A 19,667-nucleotide genomic window follows, 5' to 3' on the forward strand; every position below is an offset into this window, starting at 1 on the left:
ATAGGGGGGCTGCAGAACAGGGGCTGACAGTAATTGGGATATAGGGGGCTGTATAATAGCTCATATGGGGTTAAGCAGTGTGGAATAGGAGACTTCATAACTGGAAATAGGTAGCGTCTTCAACAACGAATAGGTGATCACCTATCAGGGGATAGGTGATTTTTACCTGTGGTAGGTAAATGACCTCGACCAACAGGTAAACAGATGACGTAGGTCAGTGGGTAAGAGGTAACAACTCTAGAAACTGACCCCAGCCACAGGTACGTCAGGGTCATTAGTGTCTCCTTCCCTGGTTAGTTGTCAACAAGGGTGTTTGAATTTACAGTAGGCTGTACGTAACGTAAGTGGTATTGAATCAATAACAATACTGCGACTGGCCGAATCGAACCCTTGGCTCACAGGACCACACAATCCTACTAGGATTTTGTGTGGTCCTGTGGGCTAAGGCGTCGTGTGATTTTCGCTCACCACAAGGCAGGGCCAAAACGACATGGGTTCGGATCCTCGACCAGTCGCAATGTTACTGGTATATGTGTGTGTGTGTGTGTGTGTGTGTGTTTACATTTAATATTAGAAGTATAATAAGATAATTACACCTGTTTCTCTCTGTATTAATTCCCTTGTGGTTTAAAATTCTTTTCAACAGATGGTTCAAGCAATCCAGGTTCTACGGTTCCATCTTTTAGAATTAGAAAAAGTAAGTGCGATTTATGTTTCTTTTCAATATAAAAATGGGATTTTTTTTATGATAATCGAGAGGGAATTACCAAGAAATTTTGTATTTTTTTCCTCTGAATTTAGAGTACTGTATTTTTTGTTTGAAATAATTATATTACAGTTAAATAATCTGATCCATTTCAGTGAACTTTTTATATTTAATTAAAAAAATGATATATATAGAAAATTTTATTGCAAGTTTCGACCCTTAAAAAGAATTTGAGACGTGTTTTATTCATGTAGGTATTTTTTTTTTCAAGGTGATATGAAGCCGTCAGTGTCTTGTTATTATTGTTATTTATATATTTTTTAAATGATGTGAAGGAGTATCATATTATTTTTTATTAAGTATCGAATTTGTACACTTAACCTGTTACCTGGTTTTTTTACTAAGATTTTCTTTATAAGTTGAGAATGTCTGAAATTGGTTGCTTTGCATTAACTAGGGAATGCCTATTCAGATTGGCTTTAAACTTTAAAATGCTGGTGCATCTCAATGGAAGGTTGAAATTAGGATTTTTTGGCAGTGTAGGTGCCAATTTTCCCCCCTAAGGTCGAAACTGTGATATTAATTTCCATTCAGTAAACTTGAGGTTGCCTCCTTGTCATAGACAGGCTTCACTTTACAGCGTTTCCTTTCGTAGTGTTTCGCTAATACGGCGGTTTTCAGTTATATTCATTTATTCATCCTTCCTACAATAATTATATTCACCACTCACTATAAGCTAAGAACGAAAATATTTTAATGTGTGTACTGTATATGCATTTTTTTAGGCTTAGCTCTTGTTATAGGGTTTTTATATGCATTTGAAAGTAAAAAAAAGTTTGATTCACTTTTACGGCAGTAGTCCAGCCTAACCTGCTGTATAAGCAGGTGCCCTACAGTACTCCAGAACCTAACCTGCTGTATAAGCAGGTGCCCTACAGTACTCCAGAACCTAACCTGCTGTATAAGCAGGTGCCCTACAGTAGTCCAGAACCTAACCTGCTGTATAAGCAGGTGCCCTACAGTAGTCCAGAACCTAACCTGCTGTATAAGCAGGGGCCCTACAGTACTCCAGAACCTAACCTGCTGTATAAGCAGGGGCCCTACAGTACTCCAGAACCTAACCTGCTGTATAAGCAGGGGCCCTACAGTAGTCCAGAACCTAACCTGCTGTATAAGCAGGTGCCCTACAGTACTCCAGAACCTAACCTGCTGTATAAGCAGGTGCCCTACAGTACTCCAGAACCTAACCTGCTGTATAAGCAGGGGCCCTACAGTACTCCAGAACCTAACCTGCTGTATAAGCAGGGGCCCTACAGTAGTCCAGAACCTAACCTGCTGTATAAGCAGGTGCCCTACAGTACTCCAGAACCTAACCTGCTGTATAAGCAGGTGCCCTACAGTACTCCAGAACCTAACCTGCTGTATAAGCAGGGGCCCTACAGTACTCCAGAACCTAACCTGCTGTATAAGCAGGGCCCCTACAGTACTCCAGAACCTAACCTGCTGTATAAGCAGGTGCCCTACAGTACTCCAGAACCTAACCTGCTGTATAAGCAGGTGCCCTACAGTACTCCAGAACCTAACCTGCTGTATAAGCAGGTGCCCTACAGTACTCCAGAACCTAACCTGCTGTATATGCAGGAGCCCTACAGTACTCCAGAACCTAACCTGCTGTATAAGCAGGAGCCCTACAGTACTCCAGAACCTAACCTGCTGTATAAGCAGGTGCCCTACAGTACTCCAGAACCTAACCTGCTGTATAAGCAGGTGCCCTACAGTACTCCAGAACCTAACCTGCTGTATAAGCAGGTGCCCTACAGTAGTCCAGAACCTAACCTGCTGTATAAGCAGGGGCCCTACAGTAGTTAGGAACCTAACCTGCTGTATAAGCAGGTGCCCTACAGTAGTTAGGAACCTAACCTGCTGTATAAGCAGGGGCACTACAGTAGTCCAGAACCTAACCTGCTGTATAAGCAGGTGCCCTACAGTAGCCCGGAACCTAACCTGCTGTATACTTTCCCTCTTACCTCATTCCCTCCCTTCCTGTCTGTTATTCCCTCCATCCATCTCTCCCTCACTTCCTCATTCCTTTTCGTTTCCTCATTTGTCTGTTCGTCTCTCTCTCTCCCTTTACCTCTTCTGTCTTTCCTTTAATTTCATATTTCCTCCCTCCTCTCTCGTCATTCCTCAGTCCCTGACTCATTCCATTCATTGATATCTCTTCCTCTCCCTCCATGTCCTTGGGTCTTTTCTCCCTGACCTGGACATGACTAACTTGCGTCAGTGGCTTAAGCCAGTAGGTGACTTGGACCTGCCACGCATGGGCCAGTAGGCTTGCTGCAGTGTTTTGTTCCTCCCTCCCTTACTCCATCTCTCTACATTTCTCCCTCCCTGACAGCCTCCATGCTTCTCTCCTTACCAGCCTCCATGGCTTTCCCTCCCTGATTCTCACACTACTAACCTCTCTGGCTCTCCCTGCCAGCTTCTATGGCTCTCCCTGCCAGCTTCTATGGCTCTCCCTCTCTGCCAGTCTCCCTGGCTCTCCCTGCCAGCTTCTATGGCTCTTCCTCTCTGCCAGTCTCCCTGGCTCTCCCTGCCAGCTTCTATGGCTCTCCCTGCCAGCTTCTATGGCTCTTCCTCTCTGCCAGTCTCCCTGGCTCTCCCTGCCAGCTTCTATGGCTCTCCCTCTCTGCCAGTCTCCCTAGCTCTCCCTGCCAGCTTCTATGGCTCTCACTCTCTGCCAGTCTCCCTGCCAGCTTCTATGGCTCTCCCTCTTTGCCAGTCTCCCTGCCAGCTTCTATGGCTCTCCCTCTCTGCCAGCCTCCCTGGCTCTCCCTCCCTGCTTGTATGGCTCTTCCTCTCTGCCAGCCTCCCTGCTTCTCTCCCTGGGTCTCCCTGCCTCCTCCTTGAGCATCGTCGTCAGCAGCTGACTGTTTACTTCTCGTTATCACCATCAACAGCCTAGCGTGTTGATGGACGAATGTTTGGAATATTTTATACCGTCGAGGGAGTGATTGTTGGTGTGAGTCACACTGCTACACGCTTTTACAACTATCCCCCCACTCCCCTCACTGCTTCTATCCCCCTCCCCTCACTGCTTCTATCCCCCTCCCCTCACTGCATCTATCCCCCTCCCCTCACTGCTTCTATCCCCCTCCCCTCACTGCTTCTATCCCACTCCCCTCACTACTTCTATCCCCCTCCCCTCACTGCTTCTATCCCCCTCCCCTCACGGCTTCTATCCCCCTCCCCTCACTGCTTCTATCCCACTCCCCTCACTGCTTCTATCCCCCCACTCCCCTCACTGCTTCTATCCCCCCACTCCCCTCACTGCTTCTATCCCCCTCCCCTCACTGCTTCTATCCCCCTCCCCTCACTGCTTCTATCCCACTCCCCTCACTGCTTCTATCCCACTCCCCTCACTGCTTCTATCCCACTCCCCTCACTGCTTCTATCCCACTCCCCTCACTGCTTCTATCCCCCTCCCCTCACTGCTTCTATCCCCCTCCCCTCACTGCTTCTATCCCCCTCCCCTCACTGCTTCTATCCCCCTCCCCTCACTGCTTCTATCCCCCTCCCCTCACTGCTTCTATCCCCCTTCCCTTCACTGCTTCTATCCCCCTCCCCTCACTGCTTCTATCCCCCTCCCCTCACTGCTTCTATCCCCCTCCCCTCACTGCTTCTATCCCCCTCCCCTCACTGCTTCTATCCCCCTCCCCTCACTGCTTCTATCCCCCTCCCCTCACTGCTTCTATCCCCCTCCCCTCACTGCTTCTATCCCCCTCCCCTCACTGCTTCTATCCCCCTCCCCTCACTGCTTCTATCCCCCTCCCCTCACTGCATCTATCCCCCTCCCCTCACTGCTTCTATCCCCCTTCCCTTCACTGCCTCTATCCCCCTTCCCTTCACTGCCTCTATCCCCCCTCTCCTCGCTGTTTCTATCCCCCTCCCCTCACTGCTTCTATCCCCCCTTCCCTTCACTGCCTCTATCCCCCCTTCCCTTCACTGCCTCTGTCCCCCTTCCCTTCACTGCCTCTATCCCCCTTCCCTTCACTGCCTCTATCCCCCTTCCCTTCACTGCCTCTATCCCCCTCCTTTCACTGCCTCTATTCCCCTCCCCTCTGCTTCTATCCCCCTTCCCTTCACTGCCTCTATCCCCCTTCCTTCACTGCCTCTATCCCCCTACCCTTCAGTGCCCCTATCCCCCCTCCCTTCACTGCTTCTATCCTCCGTTCCTTCACTGCCTCTATCCTCCGTTCCTTCACTGCCTCTATCCTCCGTTCCTTCACTGCCTCTATCTCCCCTCCCTTCACTGCCTCTATCCCCCCTCCCTTCACTGCCTCTATCCCCCCTCCACTACCTCTATCCCCCTCCCGTCACTGCCTCTATCCCGCCTCCCCTCACTGCTTCTATCCCCCCTCCCTTCACTGCCTCTACCCCCCTCCCTTCACTGCCTATATCCCCCTCCTTTCACTGCCTCTATCCCCCTCCCTTCACTGCCTCTATCTTCCCTCCCTTCACTGCCTCTATCCCCCTCCCTTCACTGCCTCTATCTCCCCTCCCTTCACTGCCTCTATCTCCTCTCCCTTCACTGCCTCTATCCCCCCTCCCTTCACTGCCTCTATCCCCCCTCCCTTCACTGCCTCTATCCCCCTCCCTTCACTGCCTCTATCTCCCCTTCCTTCCCTGCCTCTATCCCCCTCCACTGCCCCTATCCCCCTCTCTTCACTGCCTCTATCCCCTCCACTGCCCCTATCCCTCTCCCTTCACTGCCTCTATCCCCTTCCCTTCACTGCCTCTATCCTCCCTCCACTGCCCCTATCCCCCTCCTTTCACTGCCTCTATCCCCCTCCCTACACTGGCTATATCCCCCTCCCTTCTGCCTCTATCCCCCCTCCTTTCACTGCCTCTATCCCCCCTCCCCTCACTGCTTCTATCCCACCTCCCTTCACTGCCTCTAGTCCCCCCTCCTTTCACTGCCTCTAGTCTCCCCTCCCTTCACTGCCTCTATCCCCCCTCCTTTCACTGCCCCTATCCCCCCTCCCTTCACTGCCTCTATCCCCCTCCCTTCACTGAGCCTATCCTCCCTTCACTGCCCGCTGTTACTGGTGCTATAGTGACACTGGACTTGGTGCTATAGTGACACTATACTTGTTACTGGTGCTATAGTGACACTATACTTACTGGTGCTATAGTGACACCATACTTACTGTTACCGGTGTTAGTGACACTATACTTGATGTTACTGGTGCTATAGTGACACTATACTTACTGTTACTGGTGCTATAGTGACACTATGCTTACTGGTGCTATAGTGACACCATACTTACTGTTACCGGTGTTATAGTGACACTATACTTGGCATTACTGGTGCTATAGTGAAACTATACTTACTATTACTGGTGCTATAGTGACACTATACTTACTGGTGCTATAGTGACACTATACTTACTGTTACTGGTGCTATAGTGACACTATGCTTACTGGTGCTATAGTGACACTATACTTACTGTTACTGGTGCTATAGTGACACTATACTTACTGTTACTGGTGCTATAGTGACACTATACTTACTGTTACTGGTGCTATAGTGACACTATACTTACTGGTGCTATAGTGACACTATACTTACTGTTACTGGTGCTATAGTGACACTATACTTACTGTTACTGGTGCTATAGTGACACTATACTTACTGGTGCTATAGTGACTATACTTACTGTTACTGGTGCTATAGTGACACTATACTTACTGGTGCTATAGTGACACTATAGTTACTGTTACTGGTGCTATAGTGACACTATACTTACTGTTACTGGTGCTATAGTGACACTATACTTACTGGTGCTATAGTGACACTATACTTACTGTTACTGGTGCTATAGTGACACTATACTTACTGGTGCTATAGTGACACTATACTTACTGTTACTGGTGCTATAGTGACACTATACTTACTGTTACTGGTGCTATAGTGACACTATACTTACTGTTACTAGTGCTATAGTGAAACTATACTTACTGTTACTGGTGCTATAGTGACAGTATACTTGCTGTGACTGGTGCTATAGTGACACTATACTTGCTGTTACTGGTGCTATAGTGACACTATACTTGCTGTTACTGGTGCTATAGTGACACTATACTTACTGTTACTGGTGCTATAGTGACACTATACTTACTGATACTGGTGCTATAGTGACACTATACTTACTGTTACTGGTGCTATGCTGTTACTGGTGCTATAGTGACACTATACTTTTACTGGTGTTATAGTGACACTATACTTACTGTTACTGGTGCTATAGTGACACTATACTTACTGGTGCTATAGTGACACTATACTTACTGTTACTGGTGCTATAGTGACACTATACTTACTGTTACTGGTGTTATAGTGACACTATACTTACTGTTACTGGTGCTATAGTGACTATACTTACTGTTACTGGTGCTATAGTGACTATACTTACTGTTACTGGTGCTATAGTGACACTATACTTACTGTTACTTGTGCTATAGTGACACTATACTTACTGGTGTCATAGTGACACTATACTTACTGTTACTGGTGCTACAGTGACACTATACTTACTGTTACTGGTGCTATAGTGACACTATACTTACTGTTACTGGTGTTATAGTGACTATACTTACTGTTACTGGTGCTATAGTGACACTATACTTACTGTTACTGGTGCTGTAGTGACACTATACTTACTGTTACTGGTGCTATAGTGACACTATACTTACTGTTACTGGTGCTATAGTGACACTATACTTACTGGTGCTATAGTGACACTATACTTACTGTTACTGGTGTTATAGTGACACTATACTTACTGTTACTGGTGCTATAGTGACTATACTTACTGTTACTGGTGCTATAGTGACTATACTTACTGTTACTGGTGCTATAGTGACACTATACTTACTGTTACTTGTGCTATAGTGACACTATACTTACTGGTGTCATAGTGACACTATACTTACTGTTACTGGTGCTACAGTGACACTATACTTACTGTTACTGGTGCTATAGTGACACTATACTTACTGTTACTGGTGTTATAGTGACTATACTTACTGTTACTGGTGCTATAGTGACACTATACTTACTGTTACTGGTGCTGTAGTGACACTATACTTACTGTTACTGGTGCTATAGTGACACTATACTTACTGTTACTGGTGCTATAGTGACAGTGCTATAGTGACACTATACTTACTGTTACTGGTGCTATAGTGACACTATACTTACTGTTACTGGTGCTATAGTGACACTATACTTACTGTTACTGGTGCTATAGTGACACTATACTTACTGTTACTGGTGCTATAGTGACACTATACTTACTGTTACTGGTGCTATAGTGACACTATACTTACTGTTACTGGTGCTATAGTGACACTATACTTACTGTTACTGGTGCTATAGTGACACTATACTTACTGTTACTGGTGCTATAGTGACACTATACTTACTGTTACTGGTGCTATAGTGACACTATACTTACTGTTACTGGTGCTATAGTGACACTATACTTACTGTTACTGGTGCTATATTGACACTATACTTACTGTTACTGGTGCTATAGTGACACTATACTTACTGTTACTGGTGCTATAGTGACACTATACTTACTGTTACTGGTGCTATAGTGACACTATACTTACTGTTACTGGTGCTATAGTGACACTATACTTACTGGTGCTATAGTGACACTATACTTACTGGTGCTATAGTGACACTATACTTACTGTTACTGGTGCTATAGTGACACTATACTTACTGTTACTGGTGCTATAGTGACACTATACTTACTGTTACTGGTGCTATAGTGACACTATACTTACTGTTACTGGTGCTATAGTGACACTATACTTACTGTTACTGGTGCTATAGTGACACTATACTGTTACTGGTGCTATAGTGACACTATACTTACTGTTACTGGTGCTATAGTGACACTATACTTACTGTTACTGGTGCTATAGTGACACTATACTTACTGTTACTGGTGCTATAGTGACACTATACTTACTGGTGCTATAGTGACACTATACTTACTGTTACTGGTGCTATAGTGACACTATACTTACTGTTACTGGTGCTATAGTGACAGTGCTATAGTGACACTATACTTGCTGTTATAAACCTACAGTTCTTTACACGCTGGTTTATTGTTTTTTTCCAGACTTATTTCAACATATACTTCACCAGATCCTCCTCCATCTCCTCTTCTGTCTTCACTGCTTCTTCTTTTTCACTCTCTTGGCCTTCTCCTCCTCCCTTTTCTTCTTATTTTTCTTATTTCTTCTTGTTCTTGTTGTTATTCTTCTTACCGTTTTACACCATTCTCCCCCCTCTCTCATTTTTCCTCGGTTCTGATATTTTTTTCCATTTTTAACCAACTTTTCTCCCTTCGTTTACTCACTTTTCCTCTCTTTTTGCTCCTCGTTCACCCTCTTTTTCCCCTCTTTCATTTTTCCCCGCCAAACTCTTTGCTATGTCACTTTCATAAGTATCTCAAGACGCTGACAGGGAGTTTCCCTGCCCGGACCATGCTGGCAGGGTCCCTACCCGGACCATGCTGGTAGGGTCCCTACCCGGACCATGCTGGCAGGGTCCTTGCTCATGACATGGTGGCAGGATCCGTGCTCATGACATGGTGGCAGGATCCGTGCTCATGACATGGTGGCAGGGTCCGTGCTCAGGAGATGGTGGCAGGGTCTGTGCTCATGAGATGGTGGCAGGGTCCGTGCTCATGGCGTCGTGGCATTGTCCCTGCTCGTGGCAGGGTCGCTGCTCATGACATGGTAGCAGGGTCCTTGCTCATGGCATAGTGGCAGGGTCCCTGCTCATGGCATGGTGGTAGGGTTCCTACTTATGGCATGGTGACAGGGTCTCTGCTCGTGGCAGGGTCCCTGCTTTTGGCATGGTGGCAGGGTCCTTGCTCGTGGCATGGTAGCATGGTCCCTAGTCATGGCATGGTGGCAGGATCCCTGCTCATGGCATGGTGCCTGGATCCCTGCTCGTTTCAGAGTGGCAGGGTCCCTGCTCATGGCAGGGTCTTGCTTATGGCAGGGGTCCTGCTCATGGCGGGGTGGCAGGATCCCTGCTCATGGCATGGTGGCAGGATCCCTGCTCATGGCATGGTGGTAGGGTCCCTGCTCATGGTATGGTGGCAGGGTCCCTTCTTATAGCTGGGTGGGAGGAGTCCTGCTCAAGGCAAGGTGGCAAGGGCCCTGCTTATGGCAGGGCTGCAGGGTTTTAGCTATTCGGCACGACATATACACTTCATAGGGTATGAAGGTGTGTTAACTGGTGATAGTCTTGGGGAAGGTGTGTTAACTGGTGATAGTCTTGGGGAAGGTGTGTTAATTGGTGATAGTCTTGGGGAAGGTGTGTTAACTGGTGATAGTCTTGGGGAAGGTGTGTTAATTGGTGATAGTCTTGGGGAAGGTGTGTTAATTGGTGATAGTCTTGGGGAAGGTGTGTTAACTGGTGATAGTCTTGGGGAAGGTGTGTTAATTGGTGATAGTCTTGGGGAAGGTGTGTTAACTGGTGATAGTCTTGGGGAAGGTGTGTTAATTGGTGATAGTCTTGGGGAAGGTGTGTTAACTGGTGATAGTCTTGGGGAAGGTGTGTTAACTGGTGATAGCTCCGGCTGTTAAGGTAATTCTCCTAGCTATTACACTCGCCTCTTAATTACTTCTCGCTTGTTGGCTATTACAATTAGGGGGGTAGGGAGCGAGAAGAAGGGGTAAGGGGGAGAGATGGAGGGGGAGGGGGCGAGATGGAGGGGTAGGGGCGAGATGGAGGGGTAGGGGGCGAGATGGAGGGGTAGGGGGGCGAGATGGAGGGGTAGGGGGCGAGATGGAGGGGTAGGGGGCGAGATGGAGGGGTAGGGGGAGATGGAGGGGTAGGGGGCGAGATGGAGGGGTAGGGGGCGAGATGGAGGGGTAGGGGGGCGAGATGGAGGGGTAGGGGGGAGATGGAGGGGTAGCAGTGTGTCAGGGGGAAGTTGTGTTGCGGTGCTTTGAAATACTTCTGGGGATCACTGCCCCCTTCCCTACCGTCTCCTGGTCATGGTCAACTAGACTGTTGTTCCTCGTAGTCTGTCACAACTCCTAAAATCACTGTAATTGGCATAATTTCCAAGTTCCTCTAGTACAGTGGTTCCCAAACTGGGGGTAAATTACTCCCTGGGGGTAATTTAACCATTTTTGGGGGGTAATGGAGGGGTGACAGAAAAAAAGTTATGAATTCTGAAAATCCAGAAAACAATGCGGTACCCGGTATGAGGATTATTGTTAACTTTGTCTTAGTATATAAAGTTGTAAAGTAAACCTATTATAAGTAAGTAATAAAGTTAAACCAAATAACAATAAACATCAAAAACTAATATACAGTATTAGAAAAGAAGAAATATATAGCTAAGTGTGTGGAAACCCAAAAGTATTTTGACAAGTATGCTTCAGGACAAAAGTCACTCAGTAGCCCAGATCGACCTGTCCAGTACGCGTCACTCACTTCCTGAGGCTGCCTCTATTTCACACTGTCAGTTTATCTGTGAGCATCAGCCGAGGTAGATATAAGCTGGTATGAAGCCAAGAATTCCTAAACTAGCTTCAAGTATGCAACTCCATCCATCCCACTGATGTTCTTGACATCTTTGGTAATAGTCATTAGAGATGCACAATGTTCAAATACAATAAATAAAAGAAAATATCTCAAGTGTTTTAATTTAGCCATATATATCAATAATAACAACATTTTGTGAAAGGGGTAACATGCTTTATGTGGCATGTTAAATTAGGTAACAAGCTGAAAAAGTTTGGGAACCACTGCTCTAGTAGTAGACAATTGTCTGAAGAATTAGACACATTAGCAACATCTGGGTATTTTTATATCAAGATTCCATGATGTTGTAGGAATCTTTGTATATTGATACCCAGATGTTGCATCGTGTTTGATTCTTCATCTTGTTAGTATTGTATACCATTAATGGTATACAGTAAAGGTTAGGTTAGGTAAAGTTGGTCAGGAAACAGGACAATTGTTTCCTGACGCGAGTCTTAATCATGTGATGACCCACAGCTGGAGCTTTTGGTCACCAGACCGAGGCCTTCCACTGGCTAGAAAAGGGTTTTATATCTTGCTGATATCGCCTCGGTCGTGATGATTGTGGGATGCTGACAACAACAACCTGGTTGCTTGAATGCTAACAGTGAAAGTTCTCTGTTCTTCAGGGCTGCAGTTTGGTCATTGCAAGATGGTTGTGGTTGTATTAAGCAATATTGCAGTGTAGAGGAGAAGCGAAGAGTCTTATTACTGCTGTAGTTTCTCTTCTAAGGGAGGTTCTTCTCGTCTATGTTGTAGTTTGTTTTGTAGTTGTAATAGTGACTTCAGTCGGTCTGCTTTTTTTGCATTAATGTCTTCCCATATGCATGTGTCTCTTAGTACTACACACACACACAGCTCATGGAGAAGGGAGAGAGTGGATCTAGTAGCGACCAGCGAAGAGACGGGGCCAGGAGCTGTGACTCGACCCCTGCAGCCACAAATACATGAGTAAAATGGTGAATACAAACACTACTGTTTGAAGCACCAACTATCTATCTTTTCCATCCTCGTCTCTCCTTACCCATCGTTCATCCATTCCCATTCCCACCTAATTGCCTATCCTCCTCTCCTTCTCTATCCACCTCTCTTAAACCATCCCTCTACCTTCGTCCACTCCTTGCCTATCCTCCTCTCTTAAACCATCCCTCTACCTTCGTCCACTCCTTGCCTATCCTCCTCTCTTAAACCATCCCTCTACCTTCGTCCACTCCTTGCCTATCCTCCTCTCTTAAACCATCCCTCTACCTTCGTCCACTCCTTGCCTATCCTCCTCTCTTAAACCATCCCTCAACCTTCGTCCACTCCTTGCCTATCCTCCTCTCTTAAACCATCCCTCTACCTTCGTCCACTCCTTGCCTATCCTCCTCTCTTAAACCATCCCTCAACCTTCGTCTACTCCTTGCCTATCCTCCTCTCTTAAACCATCCCTCTACCTTCGTCCACTCCTTGCCTATCCACCTCTCTTAAACCATCCCTCTACCTTCGTCCACTCCTTGCCTATCCTCCTCTCTTAAACCATCCCTCTACCTTCGTCCACTCCTTGCCTATCCACCTCTCTTAAACCATCCCTCAACCTTCGTCCACTCCTTGCCTATCCTCCTCTCTTAAACCATCCCTCAACCTTCGTCCACTCCTTGCCTATCCTCCTCTCTTAAACCATCCCTCTACCTTCGTCCACTCCTTGCCTATCCACCTCTCTTAAACCATCCCTCAACCTTCGTCCACTCCTTGCCTATCCTCCTCTCTTAAACCATCCCTCTACCTTCGTCCACTCCTTGCCTATCCTCCTCTCTTAAACCATCCCTCTACCTTCGTCCACTCCTTGCCTATCCTCCTCTCTTAAACCATCCCTCAACCTTCGTCCACTCCTTGCCTATCCTCCTCTCTTAAACCATCCCTCAACCTTCGTCCACTCCTTCCCTATCCTCCTCTCTTAAACCATCCCTCAACCTTCGTCCACTCCTTGCCTATCCTCCTCTCTTAAACCATCCCTCTACCTTCGTCCACTCCTTGCCTATCCTCCTCTCTTAAACCATCCCTCTACCTTCGTCCACTCCTTGCCTATCCACCTCTCTTAAACCATCCCTCAACCTTCGTCCACTCCTTGCCTATCCTCCTCTCTTAAACCATCCCTCAACCTTCGTCCACTCCTTGCCTATCCTCCTCTCTTAAACCATCCCTCTACCTTCGTCCACTCCTTGCCTATCCACCTCTCTTAAACCATCCCTCAACCTTCGTCCACTCCTTGCCTATCCTCCTCTCTTAAACCATCCCTCTACCTTCGTCCACTCCTTGCCTATCCACCTCTCTTAAACCATCCCTCAACCTTCGTCCACTCCTTGCCTATCCTCCTCTCTTAAACCATCCCTCAACCTTCGTCCACTCCTTGCCTATCCTCCTCTCTTAAACCATCCCTCTACCTTCGTCCACTCCTTGCCTATCCACCTCTCTTAAACCATCCCTCAACCTTCGTCCACTCCTTGCCTATCCTCCTCTCTTAAACCATCCCTCTACCTTCGTCCACTCCTTGCCTATCCTCCTCTCTTAAACCATCCCTCTACCTTCGTCCACTCCTTGCCTATCCTCCTCTCTTAAACCATCCCTCAACCTTCGTCCACTCCTTGCCTATCCTCCTCTCTTAAACCATCCCTCAACCTTCGTCCACTCCTTCCCTATCCTCCTCTCTTAAACCATCCCTCAACCTTCGTCCACTCCTTGCCTATCCTCCTCTCTTAAACCATCCCTCTACCTTCGTCCACTCCTTGCCTATCCTCCTCTCTTAAACCATCCCTCTACCTTCGTCCACTCCTTGCCTATCCTCCTCTCTTAAACCATCCCTCAACCTTCGTCCACTCCTTGCCTATCCTCCTCTCTTAAACCATCCCTCAACCTTCGTCCACTCCTTCCCTATCCTCCTCTCTTAAACCATCCCTCAACCTTCGTCCACTCCTTGCCTATCCTCCTCTCTTAAACCATCCCTCTACCTTCGTCCACTCCTTGCCTATCCTCCTCTCTTAAACCATCCCTCAACCTTCGTCCACTCCTTGCCTATCCTCCTCTCTTAAACCATCCCTCAACCTTCGTCCACTCCTTGCCTATCCTCCTCTCTTAAACCATCCCTCAACCTTCGTCCACTCCTTGCCTATCCTCCTCACTTAAACCATCCCTCTACCTTCGTCCACTCCTTGCCTATCCTCTCTTAAACCATCCCTCAACCTTCGTCCACTCCTCGAGTATCGTAAATAATTTAGTAACTGCTACCGAGGCTAAGTTTATCACTTTACTGTAAAAACGTATCAGAGAATATTAGGAAGGAGTAAATACATATATATCTCGCACACACGAGGTACTTTATGACAGCGTTTCGGTCCGACTAGTCACATTGTGACTAGTTAATGGTCCGAGTCGGTTCGAAACGTCGTGGTAAGCTTCTCTCCCCTATGTGCGGGTTATTTGTATATTGTTCCAGTCACGGTATTGTGACTGTTCTCCAGGAACGAGTGAAGGAATGATAATAATTAGCGTATAATTTGGTAATATAATCGTAGTAGCCGAGTGAAGAAAGTTTGTGGGGGGTACTTGTGAAGGCTTGATGCTTAGGTGTGTAATTAGGGAAGCTGCTAAGTATCTCTCCTCTGTCCCTCTCTCTCTCTTTCAACGAGAGGTGAAAGGGTAAATAAGTGTGGCGATCTAGCACTAGGGAAAGGGGAAGTTTAGTAAGGAGGGAAGTATCTGGAGTTTATCTGGAGAGAGTTCCGGGGGTCAACGCCCCCGCGGCCCGGTCTGTGACCAGGCCTCCTTAGGTCAGTGTCCCAGGATGCGACCCACACCAGTCGACTAACACCCAGGTACCCATTTTACTGATGGGGAACATAGACAACAGGTGGAAAGAAACACGTCCAATGTTTCTACTCTGGCTGGGAATCGAACCCAGGCCCTCACCGTGTGAAGCGAGAGCGTTAACCACCAGGCCACCAGAGCATGGTAATAAGGAGTATGGTAATAAGGAGGGAGGGAGAGCAGTAATAAGGCTGAAGGAAAGTTTAAGTACTGAAGGAGGGGAAAGTAGTAAGAAGAGGGGGAGGGTAGTAAAGGATGGAGTGAGGGAAGGGAGGGAGGGAGACAAAAACACTTGCTTGGTGGATTAGAGGAAGTTTTTGTGTGTGTCACCTCAGTAAGAGCGTCGTGGCGTGTGGCAAATGCTTGCTAATAGATAATCTTTCTAAAACATTGACCTTTTTTGCCCTGGGGAGGTGGAAGGGATCAGGGCTCTGCTCTCTGGGGAGGTGGAAGGGATCAGGGCTCTGCTCTCTGGGGAGGTGGAAGGGATCAGGGCTTTGCTCTCTGGGGAGGTGGAATGGATCAGGGCTTTGCTCTCTGGGGAGGTGGAAGGGATCAGGGCTTTGCTCTCTGAGGAGGTGGAATGGATCAGGGCTTTGCTCTCTGGGGAGGTGGAAGGGATCAGGGCTTTGCTCTCTGGGGAGGTGGAAGGGATCAGGGCTTTGCTCTCTGAGGAGGTGGAAGGGATCAGGGCTTTGCTCTCTGAGGAGGTGGAATGGATCAGGGCTTTGCTCTCTGGGGAGGTGGAAGGGATCAGGGCTTTGTTCTCTGGGGAGGTGGAAGGGATCAGGGTTTTGCTCTCTGAGGAGGTGGAAGGGATCAGGGCTTTGCTCTCTGAGGAGGTGGAAGGGATCAGGGTTTTGCTCTCTGGGGAGGTGGAAGGGATCAGGGCTTTGCTCTCTGGGGAGGTGGAAGGGATCAGGGTTTTGCTCTCTGGGGAGGTGGAAGGGATCAGGGTTTTGCTCTCTGGGGAGGCGGAAGGGATCAGGACTTTGCTCTCTGAGGAGGTGGAAGGGATCAGGGCTTTGCTCTCTGAGGAGGTGTAATGGATCAGGGCTTTGCTCTCTGAGGAGGTGTAATGGATCAGGGCTTTGCTCTCTGAGGAGGTGTAATGGATCAGGGCTTTGCTCTCTGAGGAGGTGGAAGGGATCAGGGCTTTGCTCTCTGAGGAGGTGGAAGGGATCAGGGTTTTGCTCTCTGGGGAGGTGGAAGGGATCAGGGCTTTGCTCTCTGGGGAGGTGGAAGGGATCAGGGTTTTGCTCTCTGGGGAGGTGGAAGGGATCAGGGTTTTGCTCTCTGGGGAGGCGGAAGGGATCAGGACTTTGCTCTCTGAGGAGGTGGAAGGGATCAGGGCTTTGCTCTCTGAGGAGGTGTAATGGATCAGGGCTTTGCTCTCTGAGGAGGTGTAATGGATCAGGGCTTTGCTCTCTGAGGAGGTGTAATGGATCAGGGCTTTGCTCTCTGAGGAGGTGGAAGGGATCAAGGTTTTGCTCTCTGAGGAGGTGGAATGGATCAGGGTTTTGCTCTCTGAGGAGGTGGAAGGGATCAGGGCTTTGCTCTCTGAGGAGGTGGAAGAGAACAGGGCTTTGTTCCCTGAGGAGGTGGAAGGGACCAGGGAGCTCCTTGCATCTATTAGAGGGAGGACTCAGGGACGCCCCCTCCCCCTTCTTGGTATATCCCCGGGGTTACTTCTCTAATAAATTTCTAAAGTTATGAGAATATCTTGAATAAGCTTCGGTCACCTGACTTGAATAAATGCAAAGAAGCAATGAAAGGTCCGTGATGAACAGTGATAGAGAGAGAGAGGGAGAGAGAGAGAGGGAGAGAGAGAGTGAGTGAGTTAAGAGTGAGTCTGTGGTGTACCCACGAGCCTGGCGCCAAGACTTCTGGTATAACCAAGATGCTACGTAAAGCCGTTTGCTGCATCTGCTGGCCCTGTTGTTGTTGATGCTGTTTCTGTTACTGAAATACCTGTTACTCTTGCTGTAGTTCCTGTTGCTGCTGTTTTTGCTGCTTCTGTTGTAGTTCCTGTTCATGTTACTGTTATTCTTTTCTTGCTGTTGATGCTGCAAAGTTCCTGTTTGTTACTACTGCTTTTGCTGTCGTAGTTGCTGGGGTGTGTCACTGCTGCCGTATTTGTTGGCGGTTGTGTTACTGCTGTCGTAGTTACTCGGGGTTGTGTTACTGCTGTCGTAGTTACTCGGGGTTGTGTTACTGCTGTCGTAGTTACTCGGGGTTGTGTTACTGCTGTCGTAGTTACTCGGGGTTGTGTTACTGCTGTCGTAGTTACTCGGGGTTGTGTTACTGCTGTCGTAATTACTCGGGGTTGTGTTACTGCTGCCGTAGTTACTCGGGGTTGTGTTACTGCTGTCGTAGTTACTCGGGGTTGTGTTACTGCTGCCGTAGTTACTCGGGGTTGTGTTACTGCTGTCGTAGTTACTTGGGGTTGTGTTACTGCTGTCGTAGTTACTCGGGGTTGTGTTACTGCTGTCGTAGTTACTCGGGGATGTGTTACTGCTGTCGTAGTTACTCGGGGTTGTGTTACTGCTGTCGTAGTTACTCGGGGTTGTGTTACTGCTGTCGTAGTTACTCGGGGTTGTGTTACTGCTGTCGTAGTTACTCGGGGTTGTTACTGCTGTCGTAGTTACTCGGGGTTGTGTTACTGCTGTCTTAGTTACTCGGAGTTGTGTTACTGCTGTCGTAGTTACTCGGGGTTGTGTTACTGCTGTCGTAGTTACTCGGGGTTGTGTTACTGCTGTCTTAGTTACTCGGGGTTGTGTTACTGCTGTCGTAGTTACTCGGGGTTGTGTTACTGCTGTCGTAGTTACTCGGGGTTGTGTTACTGCTGTCGTAGTTACTCGGGGTTGTTACTGCTGTCGTAGTTACTCGGGGTTGTGTTACTGCTGTCGTAGTTACTCGGGGTTGTGTTACTGCTGTCGTAGTTACTCGGGGGTGTGTTACTGCTGTCGTAGTTACTCGGGGTTGTGTTACTGCTGTCGTAGTTACTCGGGGTTGTGTTACTGCTGTCGTAGTTACTCGGGGTTGTGTTACTGCTGTCGTAGTTACTCGGGGTTGTGTTACTGCTGTCGTAGTTACTCGGGGTTGTGTTACTGCTGTCGTAGTTACTCGGGGTTGTGTTACTGCTGTCGTAGTTACTCGGGGTTGTGTTACTGCTGTCGTAGTTACTCGGGGTTGTGTTACTGCTGTCGTAGTTACTCGGGGTTGTGTTACTGCTGTCGTCTTTGCTGTTCCTGCTGTAGCCAATGTCTATGTTGTCGTTGCTGCTGTTATTGAAGGTATTAGTATTACTATCAAACTAATGCTGTTATTACTAGAGACTGCTTCTAAACAACGTCTTACCCGTGTTCTTCTCTCTATACGACAGCACATCTTAAAATCTAGAAATATCTCTACATTTCCTAGACAAGAGAACCCTTCTTCAAGCATCTCTTGTTCTTCGTTTCTTTTTATTTCCCCAACACCATTACTCAAGTCTGGCTCTTTCTTGTAAGAATGTCTAGCTAGTTTACGATCTATCGCACGGACTACTGAGATAAAGAACTTGTGATTTAAGAAGGATGCGCAAAGGTTGATAATGTCATTGGAGAAACACGTAAAGAAAGGGAGAGATAACGTCGTTAGAGGAAGGTGTGGATGTAACTTTCTTGTTGTCATGTATGGTTGGTGTGTCATCATGTGTGGCCGTCGCTTTATAGCGCAAACCACTGCTCTCTTATTTTCTTCCTCTTGTCTTCTATCAGTCACATGTTTTCCTCCTCACTTTCCTCTTTCTCTCCTCTCACCTTCTTCCTCTTCCTCTCCTCTCACTTTCTTCCTCTTTCTCTCATCTCACTTTCTTCCTCTTTCTCTCCTCTCACCTTCTTCCTCTTTCTCTCCTCTCACCTTCTTCCTCTTTCTCTCCTCTCACCTTCTTTCTCTTTCTCTCCTCTCACCTTCTTCCTCTTTCTCTCCTCTCACCTTCTTCCTCTTTCTCTCCTCTCACCTTCTTCCTCTTTCTCTCCTCTCACCTTTTTCCTCTTTCTCTCCTCTCACCTTCTTCCTCTCTCTCCTCTCACCTTCTTCCTCTTTCTCTCCTCTCACCTTCTTCCTCTTTCTCCCCTCTCTCCTTTCTCTTTCTCCCCTATCACCTTCTTCCTCTCACTCCTCTCTCACCTTCTTCCTCTTTCTCCCCTCTCATCTTCCTCTTTCTCCCCTTTCACCTTCTTCCTCTTTCTCTCCTCTCACTTTCTTCCTCTTTCTCTCCTCTCACTTTCTTCCTCTTTCTCTCCTCTCACTTTCTTCCTCTTTCTCTCCTCTCACTTTCTTCCACTTTCTCTCCTCTCACTTTCTTCCACTTTCTCTCCTCTCACTTTCTTCCACTTTCTCTCCTCTCACTTTCTTCCTCTTTCTCCCCTCTCATCTTCCTCTTTCTCCCCTTTCACCTTCTTCCTCTTTCTCTCCTCTCACTTTCTTCCACTTTCTCTCCTCTCA

At 47.5% G+C, this 19,667-nt stretch overlaps 1 protein-coding gene across 29 annotated transcripts in view; it reads left to right on the plus strand.

Annotated features, from left to right (window-relative positions):
* The window catches only part of hth (Meis homeobox homothorax), a 1,177,701-nt gene that overhangs the window by 250,997 nt on the left and 907,037 nt on the right, over positions 1-19,667 (plus strand). For all 29 annotated transcript variants that reach the window (XM_053798553.1, XM_053798554.2, XM_053798534.2 and 26 more), the window contains one exon: positions 647-697. In XM_053798553.1, coding sequence (XP_053654528.1) covers positions 647-697 — 51 coding nt within the window. The remainder of the gene's footprint in view (positions 1-646; positions 698-19,667) is intronic.

The sequence above is a fragment of the Cherax quadricarinatus genome, chromosome 87, assembly GCF_038502225.1.
Source record: "Cherax quadricarinatus isolate ZL_2023a chromosome 87, ASM3850222v1, whole genome shotgun sequence".
Lineage (NCBI taxonomy): Eukaryota > Metazoa > Arthropoda > Malacostraca > Decapoda > Parastacidae > Cherax > Cherax quadricarinatus.